Source organism: Pezoporus wallicus, unplaced genomic scaffold, assembly GCF_028554395.1.
Source record: "Pezoporus wallicus isolate ANWC-B61680 ecotype Strahan unplaced genomic scaffold, APGP_CSIRO_Pwel_v1 contig_5785, whole genome shotgun sequence".
Lineage (NCBI taxonomy): Eukaryota > Metazoa > Chordata > Aves > Psittaciformes > Psittacidae > Pezoporus > Pezoporus wallicus.
The window spans coordinates 5,125,629-5,149,432 of NW_026641150.1; the positions used below are offsets into that span (position 1 = coordinate 5,125,629).

The 23,804-nt window shown below is 42.5% G+C and overlaps 1 protein-coding gene across 3 annotated transcripts; it reads right to left on the reverse strand.

Moving 5' to 3' along the window:
* Window positions 1-1,292: 1,292 nt before the first annotated feature.
* IL1R2 (interleukin 1 receptor type 2) lies at window positions 1,293-14,113 on the reverse strand. 3 transcript variants are annotated; one of them, XR_008973916.1, is made up of 10 exons: window positions 13,993-14,113; window positions 12,206-12,336; window positions 11,849-12,107; window positions 10,363-10,537; window positions 8,940-9,114; window positions 7,647-7,712; window positions 6,269-6,404; window positions 3,848-3,993; window positions 2,130-2,396; window positions 1,293-2,099 (listed from the first exon to the last, which is right to left on the reverse strand). XR_008973916.1 is itself a non-coding variant. In XM_057422346.1 (9 exons), the coding sequence occupies exons 1-9, from the start codon at window positions 14,016-14,018 to the stop codon at window positions 2,416-2,418; spliced, it is 1,242 nt and encodes a 413-aa protein (XP_057278329.1). In that variant the 5' UTR covers window positions 14,019-14,113; the 3' UTR covers window positions 2,254-2,415. The 3 variants fall into 3 exon arrangements, 2 of the variants coding, with proteins under 2 accessions (XP_057278329.1, XP_057278330.1); XM_057422346.1 differs by lacking the exon at window positions 1,293-2,099 and having other exon boundaries at window positions 2,254-2,543; XM_057422347.1 differs by lacking the exons at window positions 1,293-2,099; window positions 13,993-14,113 and adding an exon at window positions 12,440-12,508 and having other exon boundaries at window positions 2,254-2,543.
* Window positions 14,114-23,804: the final 9,691 nt, after the last annotated feature.

Consider the following 23,804-nt stretch of genomic DNA (forward strand, 5'->3'; position numbering starts at 1 on the left):
ACTTTTTTTGCCTGTTTTTCACGTAACATTTTCAAAACCAATACAGACCATGATACCCTTGTTTATAACAAACCAAATCTATGTAAAACGTTTATATTGTGTAGGTCTCTTGTTCAAGACTACCTGTAAAACATTTACAGTATGTAGTTTGCTTGAACGAGTCTTCCTATGGTGAAAGCCTGTGGAATATTACTATGCCTGTAGTCAGAGAAGCAGCTATCACTTCATAAAAGATGAACCTTTGTTCCTTTACATTGCCCTTGTATTCAGGATGCCCTGAATATGTAACATCCATTCTCTGTATGCCTAATTTCTTTCTCCTTTTCTAGTTTGGAGGAGCATCTGAGGTATTTAACTTCCTTATGGCACTGATACTCCATATACCAAAAGTTCTGCTTCTTTTCCACAACTGAGTGAAATCCAACCCCGCACCTACAGCCAGATGTGTCACCACACTACTCTTGGGGGATACATATGGATAGGAAGAACAAATCACATTTGGAAAGGTTACAGTTACTGGCAAACCTAATTTCTTCCTTAACTAGCAATTTCTTCACAAAAATGAGCACTCTTGATGTACCTATACCATTTTTGATGTTTCTTCCAGCAGTGATCAGTTAATCCATAGTTTTCTTCCTTCAAAGAATAGATATTCAAGTGGATTGGCTGCTTTCCACACTTGTGGCCACCTTTTTCCCATCTGGTCTGTCCATAAAATATATGCATTGTTTATCATCCTCTTCCTGCACTTGGAAGGAGTAAGTCCAGTGGTCTTCGGCTGCCTTTGACTCAGACTGTGTCAGAAATCTAATATGTGTACCTGTATCTTCACAGAAAACATTTAGAACATTTAAAGGAAGACTTTGGCTTAAATCTCACAAACTGTGAAGGTTCTTGCTAACAGATTGAAGGGTTTCTTAACTCAAGCCTCATCCTAGCATTTAAAATCCTTCCAGATATTTATTGGGCTAACCTTTGAAGCAGCTGTAAGTTGTGGTGGAAAGGAATTAGATTATGGTCAGTCCCAGATGGGTGCAAGTTGCTCATGTCCCTAGTTTGTGGAACCACGTGTAGTCCTAACATTCTTATGTTATAACTTGCTTCTTTGGAGCCAGTATTTTATTTTTTTTTTTTTAATATCTACAGAGTTAGAAAAGTCTCTGATTTACCTAATTAAAAACTTTATCTTTGGTATCTGTGAGAGGTGTCGGTTAAGGGTCTGTAAGTAGACCTTATGGCTGAATCTCTTCCCCTACCATACAGATGGAGATAAATACACATTATATATGATTTCTCAGCTATCATAAGTCTTTTCTCTTGGAAGAGGAAGTAACCAAGTCATTCTACTTATTCTGATCCTCAAAGTACAGCACGGTCACTGATTATTGCTCCCTTCTGATCTACGTCAAGAGTGGAATCCAGTTAGATTAACCTAACAGGCAGCATTTTACATCATGAGTAAGTGATTTGCATGCTTCAGTTAAAACACAGAAGGTTCCTGAAGCTGCACCAGCTTCACACTGGTGCAGACTCATTGTTTATGGGAATCCATGCCAGACTTTTATACTCATATCAGAGTGGAGAATCAGGCCTGTCATGAAAAACTTAGAGTCACAGAAGGGCAAGTATGTTATTACTGGCAATCTGTCCAATTGCTTCCAGGAATAAAACTTTATATTATTCAAATAACTCTCAAAACACTAAAACATCCCTCCAAATTCTTTTCTTGGCAGAGATAACAACACGTCACAGCTGCCTATGAATCCCTAGCTATCAGATACTGGTAGATAAACAGAACTGAATTCTTCAGTGTACAATTATCTGTTATGTTGATGAAGTTATCTCTGGGGAGGGATATTCTGAGATAGTCCATTTAAGCAGAGAATAATACAACTGCTACAAAAAAAACAAAACTATGACATTTTCTGTGGAAAAGTTCATAGATCTACAGTTGCCATGACAACTGTATTTGGCTTTGGAAAAGAGGAAAAAAATACTCTTTTTAGACTGAAGGAAAATAAAATAAGTTTGGATGCACAAGAAAACTGTGTTTTCACTTTAGTGTGGAATTGTCCTTCTGCAGCAAGCTTTCTTATCTTCTGTTTTTAGATCCTTTTACAAATTAAGACTACTGGAATTACAAAGGGTGAGAGCACCTCCCTTTCCCTACCCTTCCAATATCCAGGGCACATTCTGTGGTAATTTGTGTCCCATGCAAATTATTGGTAATTTGTGTCTAGGCAGCATTAAATGAAAGCTTAAAACTTCATCTGATCATAGAAGACGGAGAAGAGGAAACGAGCTGATATATACCCATCTGTTGAGAAAGCAGTCTGAAATGTCTCTCTGTGTCCCATGTGAAGGATAGCCAGGATGATTTCTTGTCCTGTTGGTGGCTGGAGCATAAAGCAAATTTTAAACCTTTGCTGTTGTGTATCCCTTATTAGCTCTTCGCTTCCAGCACTTGTGTATGCATATCCCCACCACAATCACGCAGGCCAATGCGATGGGAATCATTGCAACGTACCAGGACAAGCCAACAGCTGGAAAAGTAAAGAAATGGAGTATTTTCAAAAAATAACCCTCCCAGGAACATAGTTCTCTAAGTTCAAGGAGGAGGAGGAGAAATCACAATAAAGAGGATGTTTGCACATTAACCTTCCAGCAGGGCTGATCACCCTGATCAGGAAAAGAAGTGAAAGGAAGAGGTCTATTGATTGAGTGCTCTGGTAAATAGCTTTTTATGAAGATGGGAGAAAGAACTGGAAAATAACAGAGGGTGAGAATTTAAAGTTCAGTTCTTTTGCATATACATGGCTCTTCCCACCCCTTACCCAGAGCTGCTGTGAGCTTTCTCTTTATTTGGTGAAAGGAGAGACACTCCAAGCAGGACATAAAAGCACCACCTCGTCCACCCTCAAGCTGCGTGATTAATTTTCTCATATAGACTGGCTTATAAATTACTAATGACCAAGCTAGGACTCTGAGCTTTTTCCCAAAATGCAGCTAATTTCTAACACCAGTGTTCATCCAGACCGTTTTGGATTATTCCAGCCTATATTGGTTCATGGATTGCCTCCTCTGTAGTAATTCCTGTGTAACTCATGGAAGACAAGAGCAGCACATCATTTAGCAAAGTGAGTCCAAATTGCTCATCAAAGGGTGCTGAAGTGAGTCATGAGTTATAACTCATAATGAAGACTGTAAATGTTCATGTGCCTTTCTAAGACAGTGAACAAGCTTGGGTGATTCATCAACGTCATGCAAAGAAACAATTAGCATTGCTTCACATTGTTTTTACAGCTGGTTCTTGGCCAGCAGTCTATCACACTACAGCATTAATTGCACTGAGCTTAAGGCTTCTCTTCCCATCACCAGGAGCCAAAATAACACCACCAATCATCATTTACACTTCTTGTTATTTTGGTGGCAGTCTGTGCATGAGGAGAAGGAACACTCCGATCTTTATTCTGCTATTGTCTTTTTTTCCTACTTGTTGAGGAACTGGACGGGATTTGGCTCTGCTGCATCCAGTGGGAGTCTGCCAGTAGTCTCACTGGAGCCATCACTGCACAGAGTGTATCTAAACTGGAGCCCTCTCCAGTGAACAGATATACCTGCACAGATCCTTATCCCTGCAGAAAATGTCACTGAATGACCCACAAAAACTGTATTTTGTGAACAGGTTATTTCAAAGTCTACAGGTGAAGGAGGCAGGTTTTCCTGAGGTTTTCCCCAGGCAGTAATTCATTTTGATACTAGGTCTGACAGTATAAAAGGTTTGTATGATAATTTAGCATTAGAATAATGATAATAATTATCCCAAATAAGCAGTCAAACTAGTTACCTTCCTGCTTGACCCTTGTTGGCAGTACTTGGTATCCATATCTGTTCTGGGCCAGACATGTAAAATCTGTGTAAAAATCCACTTCTTCGACAGAATCAAAAATCAGTGACACTTCGATGAAGTTTTCACCATTTTCTACCATTTCTCTGGAAGAAAAATAAAATTTAACGATAAATCCTTTTATAAGCTGGCTTTTTTGCCATTTGATGTGTTCATTCTACTGGCACATTGCAAGAAATTGCATTAGCTATTTGCTCATTTCTGAACTAGCCCCTCAGCATTAGAGGACAACTGTGTCTTCCAAACCAGTTGTGCCAACTGTTTGAGTCTCAGCAGTCAGTACCCATCCTGCACTTGTTGACTTCTCCAGGAAAAAAAATAAATCTGGATTTGTCTTTCAAAAAGTGAAGAAAAAGGAGACAAGAAAGGCAAGCAGAATTCCGTGTACCTTTGCACTCTCTACACAGCAATGTGGCATTACCTAATTCTCTGACCACCTATTCATTTCTGAGATTAATTCCTGCTATGAGCTGGAAGAGAGCATATGGAGAACACAACCCTGCAAATGCTCACTCAGCAAACTGAACCACCATCCCTGTCTATCACGTGGCCAAAGCCAAGTGCTTAGGACAAGAAACTGTCTAGGAAGTTTCCAGCTTATTTCAACCTGATTGATTGTTTCATCAGTCCAACTATTTGAAAGTGGTTTTCTAGCTGCAGTCAGACATTGTCTGCTGATACGTTTTAGTCATTGCTGGAGCAGCTGTCCAGATGCTCTTTAATGATCTGATCATGAGTCTGCTACACGCTGCGGCAATGTTGTTCCCTGTGTACTCCTCCTGCGACTGTACTGCAGGAAGGAAGCAACACTGCAGTGGGTGCTTTGCCAGAGATCCAGAGATTTCTGCAGGGAATCTGACTTCCCAGTGGCATTTGAGCTGTTTTGCCTTTCTTCCAGCAGAACTGGGGTGTCTCACACACTGTGGGCTCCGCATGAGCCTTAGCTCTCATGGTATCTATCCTAATGCAATTGTATAATAACAGGTAACAGTAATAATGACATTGATAGCAATCATAAAAATATTTTTTAAAGTCCAAGTAAGAAAGTACATGTGCTGCTCTACTGTAAAGCCTGCAGAGACTACAACAACAGTAAATTTTATAGCTCATGACCACAGGTTTAAAGCACTGTCACTTTTCATGTAAACATTATAAATTAATGGTCTTAATGATGCTGTGGGGAATGTGAAAACACAGAAGGGCTTGGGCATACAGCTGAGTTGCCATGTTACCTCTGGCTGCTCAATAAACTAAGCATGGCCAGGTTGTTATCTGGCACTGATAGATACAAATGGCCAAAACCAGCTAACCATCCCTCATAATAGGGATGCTACATCCCCAAACTCTGTTGGCAACGGCTCCTACCCCATGATAAATCTTAATCAATAGCCAGGAGCAATTTTGGGAAGTTGCTAGCTGGTGAGTGACCAGTTTAACCATAACGAACAGAGGCAATGGCATCCCAGAACCAGGAACCTTCTGGGCTCTGTCCATCATTACAAGCAAAGCCACTGTGGCCTGAGTGAGGGTGATGTTCTCATGGACATGCTCAGCTTTATCAAATGAGAGATACACGTGCTGACTTGGACCTCAGTGAAGAGATTTCAGTCAGTAGGTTTACCCCACATTTGCAAAGCATTATTGCCTCTCAGGTAGTATGTCACAGGTACAGAAAGCAGATCTTTTTCCTCCTTTCCTAGCTGGAAAATCCTTGAGGCATATGGCTATGAGGCAGCTGAAAGAAGGCCCAAGACCGGGAGAGACAACGGATCAGGGCAAAAGGATGTGCCACATCCTCCCTCTCCCTCCCAGCAGCATTCCCCCTAGTGTTTCCCTGGCGCCAGCTCTAGCACTCACTGGACATCTCTGTGAGTCAACTTAGCTAATTTGGAAAAGAACAAGCCTAAGGGGAAAAACAATGACGTTAAAACAACAGTAACAAAACCCAGACTACTGAGTGGTTTTCTGTTGTCTTAATGTATTCAGAGAGCCTCATTAATCTCAGGTACCAGATGTTCCTGTTTTGCTGGTGTGGGGCAAGGAGAGAGATAAGAGAAGCACTGGGAAGGACCAAGTCCCATTGCTTTTCACTGCAGCCAGCTCTTCCATCAGCTCAGCTGCCCATGAAAATGTGCTTCAAGTTTAAGCCTTGCAGCTGGCTCATACCATGAACAAGAAACAGAGACAAAGAACTGATTTCACCCTGTGCCTTGGTTGGGTATGGGTTTTTTTTTTTGCTTGCCTCCGTTTTTTTCTCAACTCTTACCTTCACTTCAAATCTGCCCACATCCCATTTAACTACCTGGCATTCAGCTGCACTGAGAGCCCCTGGAACAAGGAAACACTTTAAGCCAGACTTACTGTCGCTTGCCCTCTGTAACCCTGCTTTGCTTGTAAATCACATCAATGGTGGTGTCATTTGCTAGCCATTCCACATCAGTATGGACATGGCCACTCAGTCCAACAAACACTTTGCATGGGAGAATCATCTTGGAGCCTGTTGATAAAAGAAAATGGGTAAAACCCTGTTTGGATACAAATGAAGAACTAGTCATTGTCTTGGTGAAAACCAACCTCCCCCCAGGAGATCAAGTTCCCATGCACGTCAGGCACCACTACATTCAACTCTGAAGTCAAGCTCCAGGTTGCTTTTCATTCCCTACTCTTGGCAGCAAGACCCTTCAGTTTGGCAGTCCTTCCCACTGCCAACTAAGTTATTTTCCCATTGCAACAATTAGCTAGACTTGCACTAGACACATTCCTCAGGAGGCAAAGCTTTGCTTCTGTGGCCTTGCTCCTTCTGATGTACTGCAGCCTAAATGGCATGATGTGATTTACCACTCTGGAGCAGCTGCATTAGCCAGCAGTAGAGCTTCACTAAGAGATGCTGTGGGCAGGGGCATTAAACTCAAAGTTGGACCTCCAAGGATAAAGTGATCTTGCAAAAGTTCAGAACTTTTGCTGTAATTATTGTAACTCAGAGCCAAGGACAAAGAGCCTTCAGGTTGGTAAGTATCTATATTACACAGGCTCAATAATGCATACAATCTTATTATTGTATTGGTGCAGATGGTGATACAAGGGATATAAAACCCTCCACAGAGGTCAATAAGCAAAAAAATAAAATCACTTGGTATTCTACGCTGATGGGAAGAAAAGTGGCAGGGCAAACTAAGACATCACAGGCCACAGCTGTGTGTATAGTACCCAAGGTAAGAAAGCTGAATGTAAAATATACCTGGCATTTTCAGCAGAAAGGAAATGCCACATAAATTTGTTGTCATAATATAATCTTCACAGAAAAATTGAGACCCTATCAAGGTACTTTCTAACTATCAATTGCCCCATTCAAACAGTAAAAAGCAATAAATGTCTCCTCCCAAAAAAGCTGGATGGCTCATTCAAAGTCACCAGGTAACCTAGACCAATTTGAGGAAACACTGCAAAAGGAATGTTCTTAGTGAAGACAGAGCTCTGGACTACTGATCTAATGGTGCAAGCATGCTTTTATTGCCTTGTTAGTGGCTAAAGTCTACAGCAGCTCTGCAGCTTCTCCTACACGACAGGTCACATCTAGTTGTAGACAATAAGAAGCAGAGACTACCCTGGCACCACCCCTCAGCCAGTATAACAGGGATCAAAAGAGCTGCAACAATTTATGCCAACAAATTACAGCAGAAGTGGACCTAGTCTGATTTTTCTCTGATTAGATATTTCCAAAAATAATGTTGGGCCTTACCCAGAGCAGCTGATGTTGTCTTTTGTGTTGGATACACAATTATTGGAGTAATTATCTTTTCTTTTTCTGGAGAGAGAGAGAACAGAGAGTCAGTGCTAGCAGAAGAGAGTATGTGGGCACTGCCCCAGAGCATTATCTCCATATAGTGATACAACCATGCCACTTTGCTCAGTATCTCTCACCTCTCAGGAAACCATTTCATTATTAAACCACTGGCAAACGGAGACATGCCAGTTGCAAGCCCAGAGATCTGTGTTCATGGAATTAAGATAGGATTAAGCCCACAGCTTGATCCTGAAAGCCGCACTGTGAGGAATTTCTGGCAGAGAAGCGCGCATCTTTTGGGAATCAACATCACTAAGCTCGGTGAGCAGTCAGCACCGAGATCCCTGCACACCCATTTCATACTTGCAAAACCAGAAAAGCCACACGCTTAAGCTGAGAACGGATGTGCACACGAACGAAGACCACGTCTTCCGCACTCCTACCGACGAGCACTAGGACCCAGCCGAGGGAAGCGGCACCCTCGCGTCGGCCACCTGCCAGTGCCGCCCCGCAGCGCTCGCCCGACGTGGCGAGGGGCGTGGTTATTGGTGTGACGTTTGAAGGGGCGGGGCGAGGGGCGGGGCGGCGCTGTGAGCTCCAAGGCACGCCCGTCCCCTGCTGGCCGCTCGTCGGAACTGCGCCCGGAGGGTGGAGCGGGTTTCCCCCGTTTGCGGAATAGCGGCTTTATCCCGTCCTGCGGGTGTTCGGTGTTCATTTCCTAAGCCCTCCGGGGGTACCGGCAGTGACACCCCCCCGAGACATAAATTACTGGGTTTTACAACCACACAAACTTGCAATATGGAGTTCTGCTTTCCGCAAACCAGCGGCAAGTCAGCCAAATCATAGAATCAAGTACGCTGGAAAAGACCTTTAAGGTCATCAAGTCCAACCACTGCCCCAGGACTGCCAAGTCCACCACTAAACCATGTCATAAGGGCCTCATCTGCATGGTCTTTGAACACATCCAGGGACAGTGACTCCATCACTGCCCTGGGCAGCCTGTTCAAATGACTGAGCACCCTTTCAGTGAAGGATTTTTTCCTAATATCCAACCTAAATCTCCCTTGAAGAGGTGACCCAGCCCTGATGGGGGTTCTGGGACAGCCCCCAGTGCCAAAGCAGGCACCCCTGGCATCCCCCTTCCCTTGACAGTGCTGAGAGGCCAGGGTACAATCTCCTCCCCACTGTTGCATTAACAAAGAAAAGATTTTGTTCAGCACTGTAGTGTTTGAAGGGGTTGATATTTACCAACAGTCTTGAGGTGAATTGTTCTTGTGATCTCATACATCACACCTTCAAATGGAAATGACATCTTGCAGGTGTAATAGCCAGAGTCTGCTGGTAGCACAGAATTCATGATCAGAGAAGTCGAACCTTTCAGAATTATGAATTTTCCACTGTCAGCTTCCAAAGGCAGAGAATCCTGGAGAAAGGACAGGAATTGGTGTTATGGCTCAGACAGGTGTGGTTACACCCCATGTAACTTCCAGACAAAATCACTGATTCTTGTCTCTCTGGTATTAAAAGTTCTTTTAATCACTAGGAAATGTGAGCAGTCCCACTTTCCCACCAAAGGGAAAGATCTTCAAATGTACATCCATCTCTAAAATGCTCTGAGGCACTATATGGAGTGAGAAAAATCACTATTTTGATCTATCATCTACAACGTGTGTGTACAGCTTTTCAACAAGGTGCATATATTAAGGTGAAAAAGATACAACTAGCTCTTTCATGATTCCTCTTAATCATCTTAGACATTCTTCTAAGACAAAACCATGATGGTAACCATGATGGTTTTCACAACACTATTACTTTCCATACGTGACCTCTTAAGAGTAATATTCTAAGAAGACATTATTTGAAGACAAATACTAGTAATCATGAAGGTTTTCACAAAACTATTGCTTACTCTACATATGATCACAGAATGGCTCGGGTTGGAAAACCATCTAGTTCCAACCCTCCTGCCATGGATGAAGCCTGCCTAGTTATTTTGTCCTATGGCAAGAATGACAGCTACATGAGGCAGAGCATATGCTCATAGCAGGAGTGCAAAGAAAAGCTAAAGCAAGGTATTACAAAAATACCAGAAGAATCCCATGCTGTCCAGTGTGAGATTGTGCAGCTGAGGATGACCAAGTGAAGCATATTTGACCTTGCAGGCAAAGCCAAGCTTGCCTACTTGAAAAGCCAGGGACTATCAACGTTAGGCAAGGAACACTAGAAGCATCGTGTGATGAATCTTGTACTCCCAAATGCTGTATTCCAGTTGATTAATGAAAGTTACCCCACCTGAGCACTTGGGAAGCATCACTGGGAGGTCCTACTTTCTGTGATTCACTAGAGAGGCCACAAAAAGAAGCATAATGCCGAAGAGAAGGGCCCTATCTGAAGTAGCAAACCCTAGAGTCAGGATAGGTAATCTAGCCTTTAAAACAGTTATACTGCCTGTGAGAGGATATAACATATGGACCCCTTCACCCAGTGCTAAGCCCACCCCAGAGAAACTTTCTTAAAATATATATATATCTGCCCCCAGATTCCCAGGATATTCTGCTGTGCTCATGACTTTAACAACATGATGTTCAGGAGAGAAAGAAAACGGAGATGTATGTGACTTTACAAACAGGTTGGGAGTAGGCTTTGCACAAAGAGGAGGTGAAAGTTGTACCTTGTACCATTTGAGCTCCAGGCTTGTCCTGTTTGGTGTAAAATCCCATAGGTCAGGGCAAACAATCTTTCCAGAGGTGAAAGTGGAAAGGACCTGGAGACAGGCAATCTCCTGAGCAGCTGTTTTCTCCATGACAGTAAGGTGGATGGAGACCTCAGTGCAGTAGGAGAAGTTCCTGTAGATAGAGTGGGGAGAGGTGAGCACCCACCAGTGGCAAGGGGAACTTGAGTGACACCCTTGAGTTTCCTCCTGGCTCCATTGCTGTCCTCAGCAGTTTCTAAGAGGCCAAGACTGAAATCCTACCAGGAGGGATCCTGGAAAATCACTGGTGCCCCTGGAGTGCCGTAAGCAGATGGACTCACACTACTGCTAGGGCTCTGGGACCTGCCATCACCTACAGGTCAGATGCCAAAATCCAAAGCACTTGCTTTGCAGAAGCAGAGATCTGTGATAGTTTGCTTCTACCGTCATGTTACAGAGTGTTGAAAAAAATCTGGCGGCTTCCCTGTGGGATGATTTGCAAAGGAAAGGCAACTTGTAATTTATCAATCTCGTAATAATGCAAGCAATGAAGCTATGTACTTGGCTCTTGCATATTTTTCTCAGGCAGGTTTCATAGCATTTTACTATAGCCCTCAGTAATACTGCCATAGTGTTGTAGGTTGAGGAACTGATGCAGTATAGTCCAAAAAGGGGGTTTAAAAACACCCTTGAAAGTCTCAGGCAACTACTCTGTGCTCTAGGACAATATTTGCAACCTTTTGTTATTCTGGCCTCACTATCAAAGTCTTCTTTTCAGCTCTGCATCTGCAATCTCTGCCTAGAGATGTGGAAAGGACAACCTGCTGAGATTGATTTATTAGCTTCTGCCTGTCCATCTCTTCCACTGCTGACATGTCACTCATGAGGGGTGCCTTGCCAGCAAGAAAACTGCACCCTACACAAGCAGGTCCAGGAATATAGAGGTATGTTTAACTCTGTAGACCCCAGAGCAAGGTTCCAGTTGCCAGAGAAGTTCTGTGAAGATGACTGGATGGAGGAGCTGGGGACAAGGACCTGGAACACCTGGAGTTCAGGCTCCAATGGTGACGGGTGTTTTTTGCCTTCCTCAGATCCCCGCAGATGCAGATCCTGGTACCTCTTTTGAAACTATATAGAGGGCTGTCAGATTGTAAATACTCAGAAAAGGATGACTGAAAAAAGCCATGGCTCCAGTCTCAACCCACTGCAATGTCACAAGTCTGGTACCAGTGTAGTAAATACATGAGATGGTAACCAGAGCGGCAATATTGTGTCATAATTATCTCTATTTCGGTATATATATCTATAGGAGACACACAGTGCATTGAAGAGTTCTGACTTTCCACTTTTGTTTCTCTAATCTTATCCAGGGATACCCTGAACATAAGTGGAGTTTAGAATCCAGTTAATGTGGTTTTGACATAGTCATCTTGTCAGTACATTGGATTTTCTTTTAAATACCCACCTTCTGGTGCAGATATATACTCCTGAGTCTTCTAGCATTGCTGGTAAAAACCAGAGTGCGTCTCCTTTTGCCCATATTCTTGGATTTTCATCTCTTCCTGATATCATGGTTTTTGAACCATTTTTATACCATGTGATATTAGGGGTCAAGGCAGAAAAATCCCAATGTTTGTATCTGGGGGAAGGGCATTTCAGAACCACAGGTTCTCCATGCAGTTCATAATAGTGTTTGAAATACACGGTGTGATGTGGGCAGTTTTCTGTACAAATCAGAGATATTTTGAAATTACTATCAGCCAGGCACATTAAAAGAAGGGAGAGGGAGACAGAAGGTTAAAAAATAAAAGCATGCCCTTACCTGTGCTTTTGACTTGCTGGAGTCTGAAAGCAGAGGCACCCACTGTGCACATCACCAGGACAAAGAAGAGCCCATACATTTTTTCCCAGAGGAAATCAGAAGGAGAAGATCGAGGAAAAGTGTTTTGAAATCTACAGGGAAGTTTGTGATAAGACAGAATATACAATGAAAATACTAAACATTAAGAGTCATCTGCTGTTTTCCTCCCTCCAGACATGGTGAGCTTTGGTTCACCTTTGATGAGCAGAAAGGCTTCTTCATCTCTAGTTTATGGGGGCTGACTTGTGGAACAAGAGCATCTGGCTTGGCAAGAACACATCACTTGTCCCTTTCATTTTGGGAGATGCAAACAACATACCACAAGATGCTGCTATCCTCAAAGCTTTTCAGTGCAGCAGCTACAGGTGGAAAAATATAGCACTGCTTATTTTGCAGTAAGATGTAACTGAGGCACAGGTCAGCTACTTCAAGTCAGGTGTAGTGTAGTAGCTTGAGTGAACACAGGAGCAAAGATGCAGTGGAATAGACTTTAGCTCTTTTAAGCAGTCACTTCAGGTGTTCTATTGCCCTCATTAAATCCTGTGTCTCTTTGTGTTCTCCTCTGTGGCTACCAAAGTAGGCCACCTAGCATAGGTGAGACTGCAGGCAAACTCTGCTCTAGGCAGAGCCAAGCTTTCAAAGTCTCCAAATGTTTTTCTTGGGACAAAACTTTGACTCCCATGGCATGCACACCCATCTTCCTATTGGTGCACAAGTGAGTTTTCAACGTGTACACTCTTTTACCGTCTCTGCTAAGAAACGTGAGGAAACACCTGAACTTGTCCTAAAAATCAGAGGCAGTGACACTAACGGAAAACAAAACTACCCACTGCCAGTCATACATTGATTGTCATCTGTATTGGCCTGGCACAGGCAAGGCAGCTTCTACATACATGACTGAATGCTTTCTGGTCTGCCCCGAGGTTTCAGTTGCTGCTACTCAGTTGATAGATTATATGCTATCTCAGTGTATTGCAAGCAATAATAGATAAAACACACTTTGTACAGGCATCAGTGTATGTTCTATGTAAGGTATTTATGTGCTATACAGTACACATATGCATGTGATACATACTATTTCCATTTTACAGAGAGAAATGTAAACCGCCTGCATTCAGCGTTAGCCTAACACTGTGATTTTCCCATGGGATGAACAATAAATGACTGCACAACTACTTCAAATTGTATCCAAAACAAAAAAAAAAACATATTTCAACTAATATAATGCAGTCATATTTTTGGGTACTCACCTTCAGGCATCTTCTGTGTATCCCATCATGCTCATATTTATAATGTGGTTTTAATCCAAATTTCTTCCTGTTCTAGTAGCTATATTTATCTGACATCTGATAGTTTGACTACAACATACTATTTCTAGCTTATTATCATCTCTACCACACCACAAAGCCAGCCTCTTGCTCAATAACACTGTTTCATAACCACGGGTCTTCTCCCTTACTGTTGGATCTGCAAGAGTTTTAAGGGCACTGGCAGGGAGCTGTAGCCCCTCTTGGCTATGCATGGACTAGGCTCCATCTGCGGCGTTAACAAGTCCCATAGTTTATATGTAATACCTTGTAACAGGGAAGTTTCTCTCTCATTAGATCCTTTGCCTAATGAAAATACTGGGATATTTTGTTCAGAGCTTTCTGGTCCCTTTGTTTTAGTATCTGTCAGTCTCCATAAGTCCTACACAACCTGAGGGTTTAGAAAGGTTTCGTTCCCAAGTTACCATCAGACTCTCTTACCTGTGCTTCAGAAGCCTTTCAGTCATTAGCTTCTCATGAAAAGATGCAAGACTGAAAAGTGCTAGTGAGGACCTTATATAGGGTTTAGCTCAACACACAGCGGAAATTTGTCTCTCATTGCCCAATCAGATTTGTGTCAGAAGCAAACGACATTTTAGACCCACCTTTTTTTCCTTCCGTAGAGTGAGGATGGGAGAGAGAGAGAGAAAATATGTGTTTGGATTTCCCAAAAAAGAGGGGAAATGAATGCCAAATATATGACTAAATTTCCCTTTTTCTGACGAATGGTAGTTCACATACACTCATGTCTTCACATGACTATTTCGTGCTCTGCCTCAAATAAAAAAAATCTCATGGGTAACAAAAGGTGTCCTGCAGCATAGTCAGCAGCTAAATAATTGCAGTCCTTACATAATGTGATTAGCAAGTTCTTCATGGACAACATATGTCTTTTGTGATTTCCCAGATCACTCATGAATCACAAATGGGTTGATTCCCCCTTCCTTCCACTCATCTTAGTGTCACAGCTTACATTAACGCTCTCTTTGCAATGGAGTATAAAGAATGTTGGTGGGGTGTTGGTCGATGAGAAATTGAACATGAGGCAGCTTCAGTGTGTGCTCACAGTCCAGAAAGCCAACCGTATCCTGGGCTGCATCAAAAGGAGCATGACCAGCAGGTCGAAGGAGGTGATCCTGCCCCTCTACTCTGCTCTCGTGAGACCTCACCTGGAGTATTGTGTGCAGTTCTGGTGTCCTCAGCATAAAAAGGACATGGAACTGTTGGAACAAGTCCAGAGGAGGGCCACAAGGATGATCAGGGGACTGGAGCACCTCCCGTATGAAGCCAGGCTGAGAAAGCTGGGGCTATGTGCTTGGGTTGCACATATTCCTTTGTGCAAGCAGTATCTGCCAGATTACAGCAACTTCAGTAAATAAGTAAAAAGAAGAAAGTCACAAAACATAATGTTTCAATGTGCAATGGTCTCTACAGTTTCTATATCCCTATCAATGCAGTCATTGTAAGGGTCTCTACAGTTATCAGCCCCACACAAGGCTGTCCGGTTTTCCTTAAATTGTTCTGTTACCCACAATCCTAAAAGGCTGATAATGCAACTGAAGTTAGTTACTGCCTGGGAGCACTCCATCCTCTCAATGAGAAGAAAGAACTTGTCTCCATTGATGCTAAACTCTCACATTTGGGCTATGAAACCGCTGGTCTTCTAAGAAACTGACCTCATGGATTATAGACTTACTTCAGTCCTTTATTTTCCAGTTCACTATATGACACCAGACAGAAGGGCTGTCAGACTGAGTGACCTCTGTTACAGTATGTCTAAGTTCAGGCTATTAGTATGTAAGTGACTTATGCAATAGAGGTGGGAGTGTTTAATGGTAACGCTGGTCACAAGGGCCAGGCCCAGCAACTAACTCACAGGCTTACCAGACTCAAAAAGAGTAAAACTTCAGGAAATGGGTATTGATGTCTTTGGAAAGATTGTACCTACCAGCTGCTGCAAATACATTCATTGCGTTCACTGAGTAAAGCCATCCAACAGCAAGCTGTTCAGTGAGCATCAGAGCTAGCATCACCTGCTCTCCTGCAGATTCGTGCCCCATGCCCTGACACGCATACACCCCTCCACTGCAGCCACCTCAGCTCTCCCCTCGTGGCCTTTCCCTACCATGCTCCCCCCACATAACACCCACTGCTCCCACCTCGCCCGTGACTAGTTTGTCTAGGCCAGGTGTAGCACATCCTTAGGCTTGCTCACAACTACATCTGTGATAACTGGTCAGCTTGTCATTGCCCATCACCACATGTAAGGACTGGGCTCTGTCATTCTCCTCTTTGAGGCAATGCTTTGGGTTTCCCATTCATACACAATAGCAGCCACCGGTTTTCCTCACGCTACTACAACTCCAGACTCTTTGAAAACACAGCCCCTTGGAAAATGCAGCTGGAGCAGGCTAAAGGGATTAAAGTCAGTTTATAGTCCAATATCATATGCTGACCTGCCTTAGTCAAATAAACTAAACCCAAATATCTACAGAGTAGCAGTGCAGTTCCCAGATAGGAAAATGTCCTCAGATACACCTAATAAGATCAACATTTTCAATAACCTTTCTTCAGAAGAGCTCTGTTCTAGATGATATTTTTTTACTCAGAAAACATGCACTAGTACCAGGACTTTAAGTTAAAATAGTGTGTCTGGAGGTACAAAAGTTTGGTTTAAAATAACTCTGGAAGAAATGAAAGATAGAACAAGTATTTTTTTAGGAGCTGTCTGCTGAGAAGGACATGTCACTTTGTGGTCATTTATAACTGGGTATTTATAAACAGAAATATGCAAGTCTAGCAACTGTATGTATAGGAAGAATTTTTAAGGGAAGCTGGTATCATTCTGTGGTTTCGCTGTGCTGATGATTCATTTATACAGCTCAAGATACCGGAGCTAGGCTGTGAAATTCCTAACTTGAAGACCAGGCTATTCCCCACATGTGTCACTCTTTGCCCATCTCACTAGATCGCTATTTCCCGCACCAGGGCTACATGCAGCTTCCTTGCCACATTCAGGTGGATTTTGCTCTCTTAGGACATCCCAATAAAATAACCAAAATCTTAAGTAGTGTTTAGCATCCTGGTAGTTCCTTTCAACAGAAGCTTCCAAAAAGGCTCTACAAGCAAGGTGTATCTGTTCATCATCTCTAGTCCATGGAAGCGGAAATAGAAATTCAGGCATCATGGAGTGGGGATAAGATCATTCTATAAGGGACAGTTAAGATACCGGCTTTTTCAGCAACTCCCAGGTTCTGCTGTCTGTCCTGGAGGAACTCACCAAAGTGGCTTTGTGGCTGATGATGTTTGGCATCCAGGAACTGCACTTACATGGACTTTGCTGTTTATTGTATGACTCTGTTTGGCTGAGCCAGCTTCATGCGATTAAAAATAGGAGAAAATTTTTCTGGTTCATATCAGAATAAGGTGGTGAGACATTAAGAAATATTGAATGTTGAAAGCTAACTGGCAAGCAGATGCAAAGCAAACCACAACTATTGCACCAACACATGTTCTTGGGCTTACTGATATAGGCAAACCTGGTTTTAATAATTTATAATGTCCTTGTGCACAGTTCCCACATGCTCTCTTGGGGAGCATAAAGATGGAGAGGGAAGAAAAGAAGCTACCCACCTCTGAGAATCACTGAATAGATGGGACAGAAAGAGAAAGACTAAACAGAGGAATTAGCCCAATGCACAACAGATGTCAAGAATACAGTAATTTGCATGCTTATCCAGAGAAGTAATGCTGTCATATAGCATTTGCACATGACTGACTTGGAGAAACAGGAGAAGATGGGCCAAGAGATATACACTTTGTCAGGGAGTGCTCGTTTGGCCAGAGTAGTAACAGCTTGATTACAGATTGCCTCCCTGCTACATGCTCCTGGGATTTCCACAGACCCTTTCAGTGCACCAGAAACCAGGCAGGCTGTGAAAAGCAATTACACTGTTAAGAGCTGGAAGGGGCAGGGAAGAGGAGACCCTCACTGTGGAAGTCAACAGGCTGCAAGGGACAAAGTAATGGCCAAAAGGCCCAGATCCAGCAGCAATGAGGCCAGAATTACTTCAAGCAACAAAAAGTGCCTCACTAGCCCTCACCACAAATGGCATTTGTGTTGACCAAAGGTACTCTCCCTTTATCGGTCATCCTTAATGTAAATATCACACCCAGGTTTGCATTACCTGCCTGGGACACTGGAAGGTCTTTATCTTACCCACTAATGCTGCACACAGCCAGCCAGCAACAGATGAAATAGTATGTGTGCAGACATGCAGCCATAGACTGATGAAATAAAGGAATTGTTTCTAAAATGTTTTTATTTAAGAGAGAAAATCATTCTTGGGCACAGTGTACATGATGTGATGCAATGTTCACAAGCAGTGAAAGAGGACTGTTGCAAAGCTAAGTTTGTTGAAAGCTGTAGAGGTAAAATGATATCTCTGTCCCTATACACTGAACTGGAGAGGGTAATCTAAATTGCTAAATAGTGACAGTCTTACCGTCCTCTCTAAAATTAAAATAAAAATGAAAAAAGATGTCTTACTGCCCTTTTTCTCAAATGGATAAAATTATGTATAGAAACACTGAATTTTCTTCATGGTGTGCAAGCAGTGGCTTCACCAGCATAAAGTCTCAGATGCTGATACCATTACATCCTGCATGTACTTCTCTGCAGATCTGCAGATGATCTGGCAAAGTAGGTGGACCACAACTTGCAGCTCAGCTTGAGCCCTTCCCCAAGCTACCAGCCATCCCTACTGCTTGTATGGAGTCAGCCTGCAGCATATGTTCTACCATGCCTCAGTGCAGGGCTTTAGACAAAGCTGCAGCATGGCTATGGTCACTCACCGTGTCAAGGTTAATGGGAAGCTAAGGATGTCAGGGAGAACAGCGAGCAGACATTTCCCACAGCTATGGCATGTTCTCAGACTGCAAGCAGTGAGTCAGTTCTGGCACTAGGGACATGCTAGAAAAAAAGTGAACCTGAGATTGCTGAGTAGCTTTTCTCCACTTCCAAAATTGCAGTGTTTGCTTGCAATCACGATCAGTCTTCTTATATATGAAGTAACACAATGTGCTCTGTGGTTTTGCATGTGAAAAGCGTAGTGGGATTTGAAAACACAGCAGTGATTACAAAAAGCCCATGATAACAGTAGGCAGGGGAGGAAGTGTGTGCAGTTGAGGAGCATGAAGTTGTATAGAGTTACATGAGCCAAAACAACAGGGACAATGTAAGATTTCTAAATCAGTTATGGTGATTGGCTTCAGCAGCCAACCCATCAAACAGGCATTCCAGAAGCAAAGAGTAAAACACATGATGAAGATTTTTGTTCACAACTGCTTTTTTGTTAGGTGAACTTAAAATTAATTGGCAATAAGTAATCTCATAGCTATGAAAAACAGTGACAAATATATGTTATATGATTAGGGGAAAATGGAGCTGGTACGGATCATACATTACTGCAGGTGTACTGTAATATTAACCATTCATTTTTTATTACATGTTCCTGAATGAAGTTTTTGTCTCACCAAGAAAATGAAGTCATTTGTTTAATGCAGGCTGTAGGTCTCCTCTTTTATCTTGGTTTTACTGTCCTTCTGACACACAAGTATATTTCACTCAATTGTTTTAAGAAGCAAGAGTATGAAATACACTTAGTAGATAGAGTTACCCATGGTATTTTTCCTACTCCATTACCTTGATGTGTAATTCATTATCACAGGAGTTGGGGAGAGGGGGGACTGGGGTGAAGGGCACAGTGCAAAACAAGTGAAAGCGGCATAGAAATCAAGACACCAAACTTTCAGTTGTATTTGGCATTCTTCCTTAGTAGTTGTCCTGTCTTTAGTGACACGATGGTCAGCAATTCCAACTGGCATAAAGAGTTGCTAGAGAAAAAAAAAAGACAAGATAGACTTGTTCTGGATCGGTGATGTAATGGAAGGGGGTTACAAATAAATGAATAACAAATGAAAAGATGCAACAAATACTGCTTCTTAGTGATGGTGGGGATAATCAGGGCATTTGCAAACAGGAATTAGGAGAAATCAAGTCAGTTCAGGAGAAAAAGAGCCAATCCCATCATCACAATTCTCTTCTGAAAGAAGAATGCAAGAGCAACATAAAGCAATGCTGTAAGATCACAGTTGCTTGCAGTGAAGAAGAGGTAGGCTTAGTCTGTCTTTTTATCTTCAATTTATCTGTTCAGTTGGTGCACATACACTGTGAAGAACTGAAGAAAGTATGGTTTTGTACTGTTCATTCTGGTTAATGAACACATAAGAATCAGTTACCATCATCTGAGCTTGGAGGGTTCTGTTATATTCATAATGGCTGACCACCTAAAGGGCATACAAATACACTTGGAGCAGCAAAATTTAATTTTGGGAGTATTTCAGATTTCAAGTGCACTGAGTAAAGCCTTTCTCCAACACATGATGTTCTGTACAAGCTGAAAAGGGAACTCATAATTTCAGTAAGTGGTTTTTAAAGACTTTGGGAGGATTTTACACATGATGGGAAGTCAAGGCAATATCTAATGGTTTTTGTTTAAATCATTGTTATCATTTCTATTTTGAAAGAAAAAAGGATATTTGAACAACAGTATTGCCTTACTGTGCACATTTCCCTTAATCACAAACTGGAAGAGCATTAAGTAGAGAGAACTCAAAATGAGGGTTTACCATTTGCAGGAAAATTTGGGTAACTTTAATGGAACATTGCAAGAAAGCAGTGGTTTTTTTTTTCTCCTTAAAAACATCCCTGGATTAAGAGGTTTCTTCCCAACTACTGAGATCCCTACTGGTCTTTCCGGCTGTAGCTTCCAGAATCTGTTATCTCAGGAGCATTTATTTCACTGGGGACCCAGCAGAGCCCTGCTGGGATGAAAGCAGCTCATCAAACTTGATCTTCTTATAAGGACAGCTCATGGAACTTGATCTTCTCTTAAGTGCTGAGCCATTCCCCTTTTCTTCACAGAAAGCTGAAAGATCTCAAGACCTTTACAAGTTGCTATTTTGATTAATGTACAAGTTCTTGTGAATAGGCTTCCCGGGGAGAGTGTTTTCGGCAGGATGTATGAATAATTGATACTGCTCTTGGCTTGATACCATAGTTACGGGAACAAAAGAAAAAATGGGGAACTGAATTTAACCATTTAATACCATAATGATATGGCAGCAGTGTCTGGAACCTTTAACCATCGTTGACTGCCTTGAAGTTGCAACTGGCCATCTCTGCGCTTCAAGGACATGGCAATCAGCAGTAGGGTATCTTGCTGCTGTTCAGTGGTTCAGAACTGCTGCCTGTTTCATGATGTGTTTATGAAACTGGCCTGAGATGAGAGGGTTGTAATTACATGTTCCATGCAGAAGGCACAGGGTCTTTTGCTGGGTTTTAAATATCCAAGAATAATCCTGGAGATACGTAAGAAGGCACATACTCCTAAAAATTACCACATTCCAGTGGTAATTTTTAGACTCATTAGAAACTCTCTTTAGCTATGTCAACTGAGACAAAGAGAAAGAGAAAAGAAAATAAGAGACATGTATGTATCCATACATGGAGAAATATAGAGGCTCCCACCTGCTGGGAGGCAAGAGTTGTATTCCAACTGCAAAAGCCTCCAGAAGAAGGGTGGAAATGAAAGCCTTGCAGGGTTTCCATTCCTGCTCTGCTCGCTGTTATTTCATTGCTCCATGCAAAACAGAATAGCTGCAGGATGCTGGCTGTGCTCGCCAGGGGACATGAGTGTAATCTGGCCAAAACTGTTGAGTATAAGCTGGCAAATGTTTGTGGAAACTCAAAACTATTTTACAGCAAGACACCAGCCAGAAAAGGTTATTAATAACACAGCTAGTAGAGTTTTAGTGAAGTTTACATATATAGTGAGAACCCAAGAACTGCATTAAGAAGTATTTACTTTATATAGTTCTACAACATTAAAACAATCAGTAGCAGCAGTGGTTTGTCATTTTAAGTCAAAATCCATTAATGAATTTGCTGGCGATACCATGTTTATTAGAGGCTGACAGCCTCTTGCAGGGACCCTGCAGCTAGGCGTTCACAGAGCCGTCAGAGCTAGGATGCCACACTCCAGTCCTTTCTCAGACCATTTGTCTCTTCATTTTAGACAAATTTACTTCTTCACTTTCCAGAATCACAGCTGTAATAGAAGAGAATGATTTTTCTATTATATCCTCAAATCATCTAATTATTCTTATGTCTGCAGGCTTGGCGGAACAGAGCCTGAAATTTTCTGGCACTGTAGTCTGCTAAAGGGAGATATGCAGTGTTTGCTTAATAATGTAAACAGCCACTGGTTTTAATACTCCTCTTATATGAGTGTTTCAAAACCTTGTGATGTTGTAATGAAGAAAAGTGCCTGGCAGAACTGCTCCTTGATGCTGTGCTTTCTGAGAAGACGAAGAAACAGCACCTTGAGGAAAGGATTCTATGAACGTGCCATGTTGGATGTTTTTCTAAGAGGGGGTCTTCATCAGAAGTTGGTGAACAGGAGGAATAATGAACTAAACAGGCTGTGCTTTCAGCAGGGCTTAAGCCTGACTCAGGATGAGTAAATTCAAGTTGCTTTGGGTTCAGCTGTTTCACGTTCAATAAACAAGATGCAGGGTTTGCAAACCCTATAGTATCTTATGCACATTATCAAGCCCCTACCTGCAGCAAAGTGGATATAAATTCATCTGCACACTGAGCCAAGCTCTGCTGTGCCTCTGACGTGTGTTCTTGTCCAGCTCTTAAGCTGCCCTCCTCCATAATTCTCACCAATCTGTAGGCCTCTGTCCTCCCAGCACCCTTTATCAGTCATCCCCAGGCCGTTATAACCAGCTCACATATTTAGATGGGGGACTTTATTATCCTTTCCTACTGAAAGGAGCTTTATTCTGTACAGAGGTAAGTGACCTACTTACACAGCCACAGAAAAAGGTGAATCATGAGCAGAAGCAGGGCCAAACACAGAAGACAAACAGTGCCCAGTGGCACAAATGCAGGAGAGGCTGTTGTCACAAGAACTGCACCACTGTAGAGAGGCCTGGTACCTGGCTCATTCGTGAAGGCTGCCCACATCACACCCAACATCTCTCATGATATGAAGACGTTTCTCACAATGTTCAGCCTCGATCACAAGACCCTGTCTTTACTTTTCTGTCCTGCAAATGTATGCTTTATTGCATGCACACGTACACCTATGTACACACTGCAGCTTACTCAGGAAATAGTTAATTCTTTTGCTCTAAAACACTATATAAGCCAAGAGCAAAAGATGTTCTGGACCTTTGGGACATCAGGAGAAAAAGGAGAGACAAAGGAGAAACCCAACACATATACATATGGGAAAAAGTTTCTTAATAAACAGAGTAATGGGTCTAAAGACACTGAAACTTCATAGACCACCCAACAGCTGGGGATCAGGGCTTGCAGCATCACAGAGAAATATGCATGACAGCTAGGGAATCTGAAACCACAAGAATGTCAGAGCAGTCACAGTAGGGCAGACTGAAAGGCCCCATAGCCACAGACCTGATCTTGACAGTAACCTGCAGCCAATGCCTAAGGAGAAGTAAGAACATGGCACATGTAGTGTTACTTTTCTCCCTTGTATTTTCTGACAACCAGCAATTAAGGTCTTTCAGAGCCTCCAGAAAGGATTGATCCCACAACACCTGGCTTCCATGAACCTGAAATACCTCCAGCCTCTAGCCCTGATTATATCCTCCAACTGCCAACTTTTCTCTGATCTATCAAGTATCTAACCTTGCTGTAGGGGACACAGCTCCAGAAACTGGCATTCTTGCTGCCCATGCGTGTATGTAATTTTATACCCCACTTGAGGTAGGAGAGCCAGAACTACACACATGTGTAATCTGAACTTCAAAAGTTCTGTAACAACATTATCTGTTGTGCCCTATAGTCTCTTCCTACCAATTGAATCCAGCACCATGCAGACCCAGAAGTCCAGACATGTCTAGTCTTGAACAACTTCCCATTTGCCACTTAGATTTAGCGCTGGGCAGAGGTGCTTTATGGTGGCATTACACATTCCCCTGTCATGCACCATCACCATCTATCAAGTGGGTTAGCAAACAATGGACAGCAAATTTGCTAAGGGCAAAGTCTACATGCAGGAGTTCTCATGTTGGCAGGCCATTGCAGCAAGCTCTTTCCACAAGCCCAAGGCAAGTGCCTTTTGATATAATGGAGGTCTTTACCTGCCACCCCATCCCTC

Bases quoted from the DNA above. Each gene is read 5' to 3' on its own strand.
- IL1R2 (XM_057422346.1), bottom strand. From the start codon at position 14,018: ATGACTGAAAGGCTTCTGAAGCACAG. The intron at 12,108-12,205 runs GTAAGGGCATGC...TGATTTGTACAG, and splicing joins CCAGCAAGTCAAAAGCACAG to AAAACTGCCCACATCACACC. The intron at 6,405-7,646 runs GTAAGGCCCAAC...TTTTATCAACAG, and splicing joins GACAACATCAGCTGCTCTGG to GCTCCAAGATGATTCTCCCA.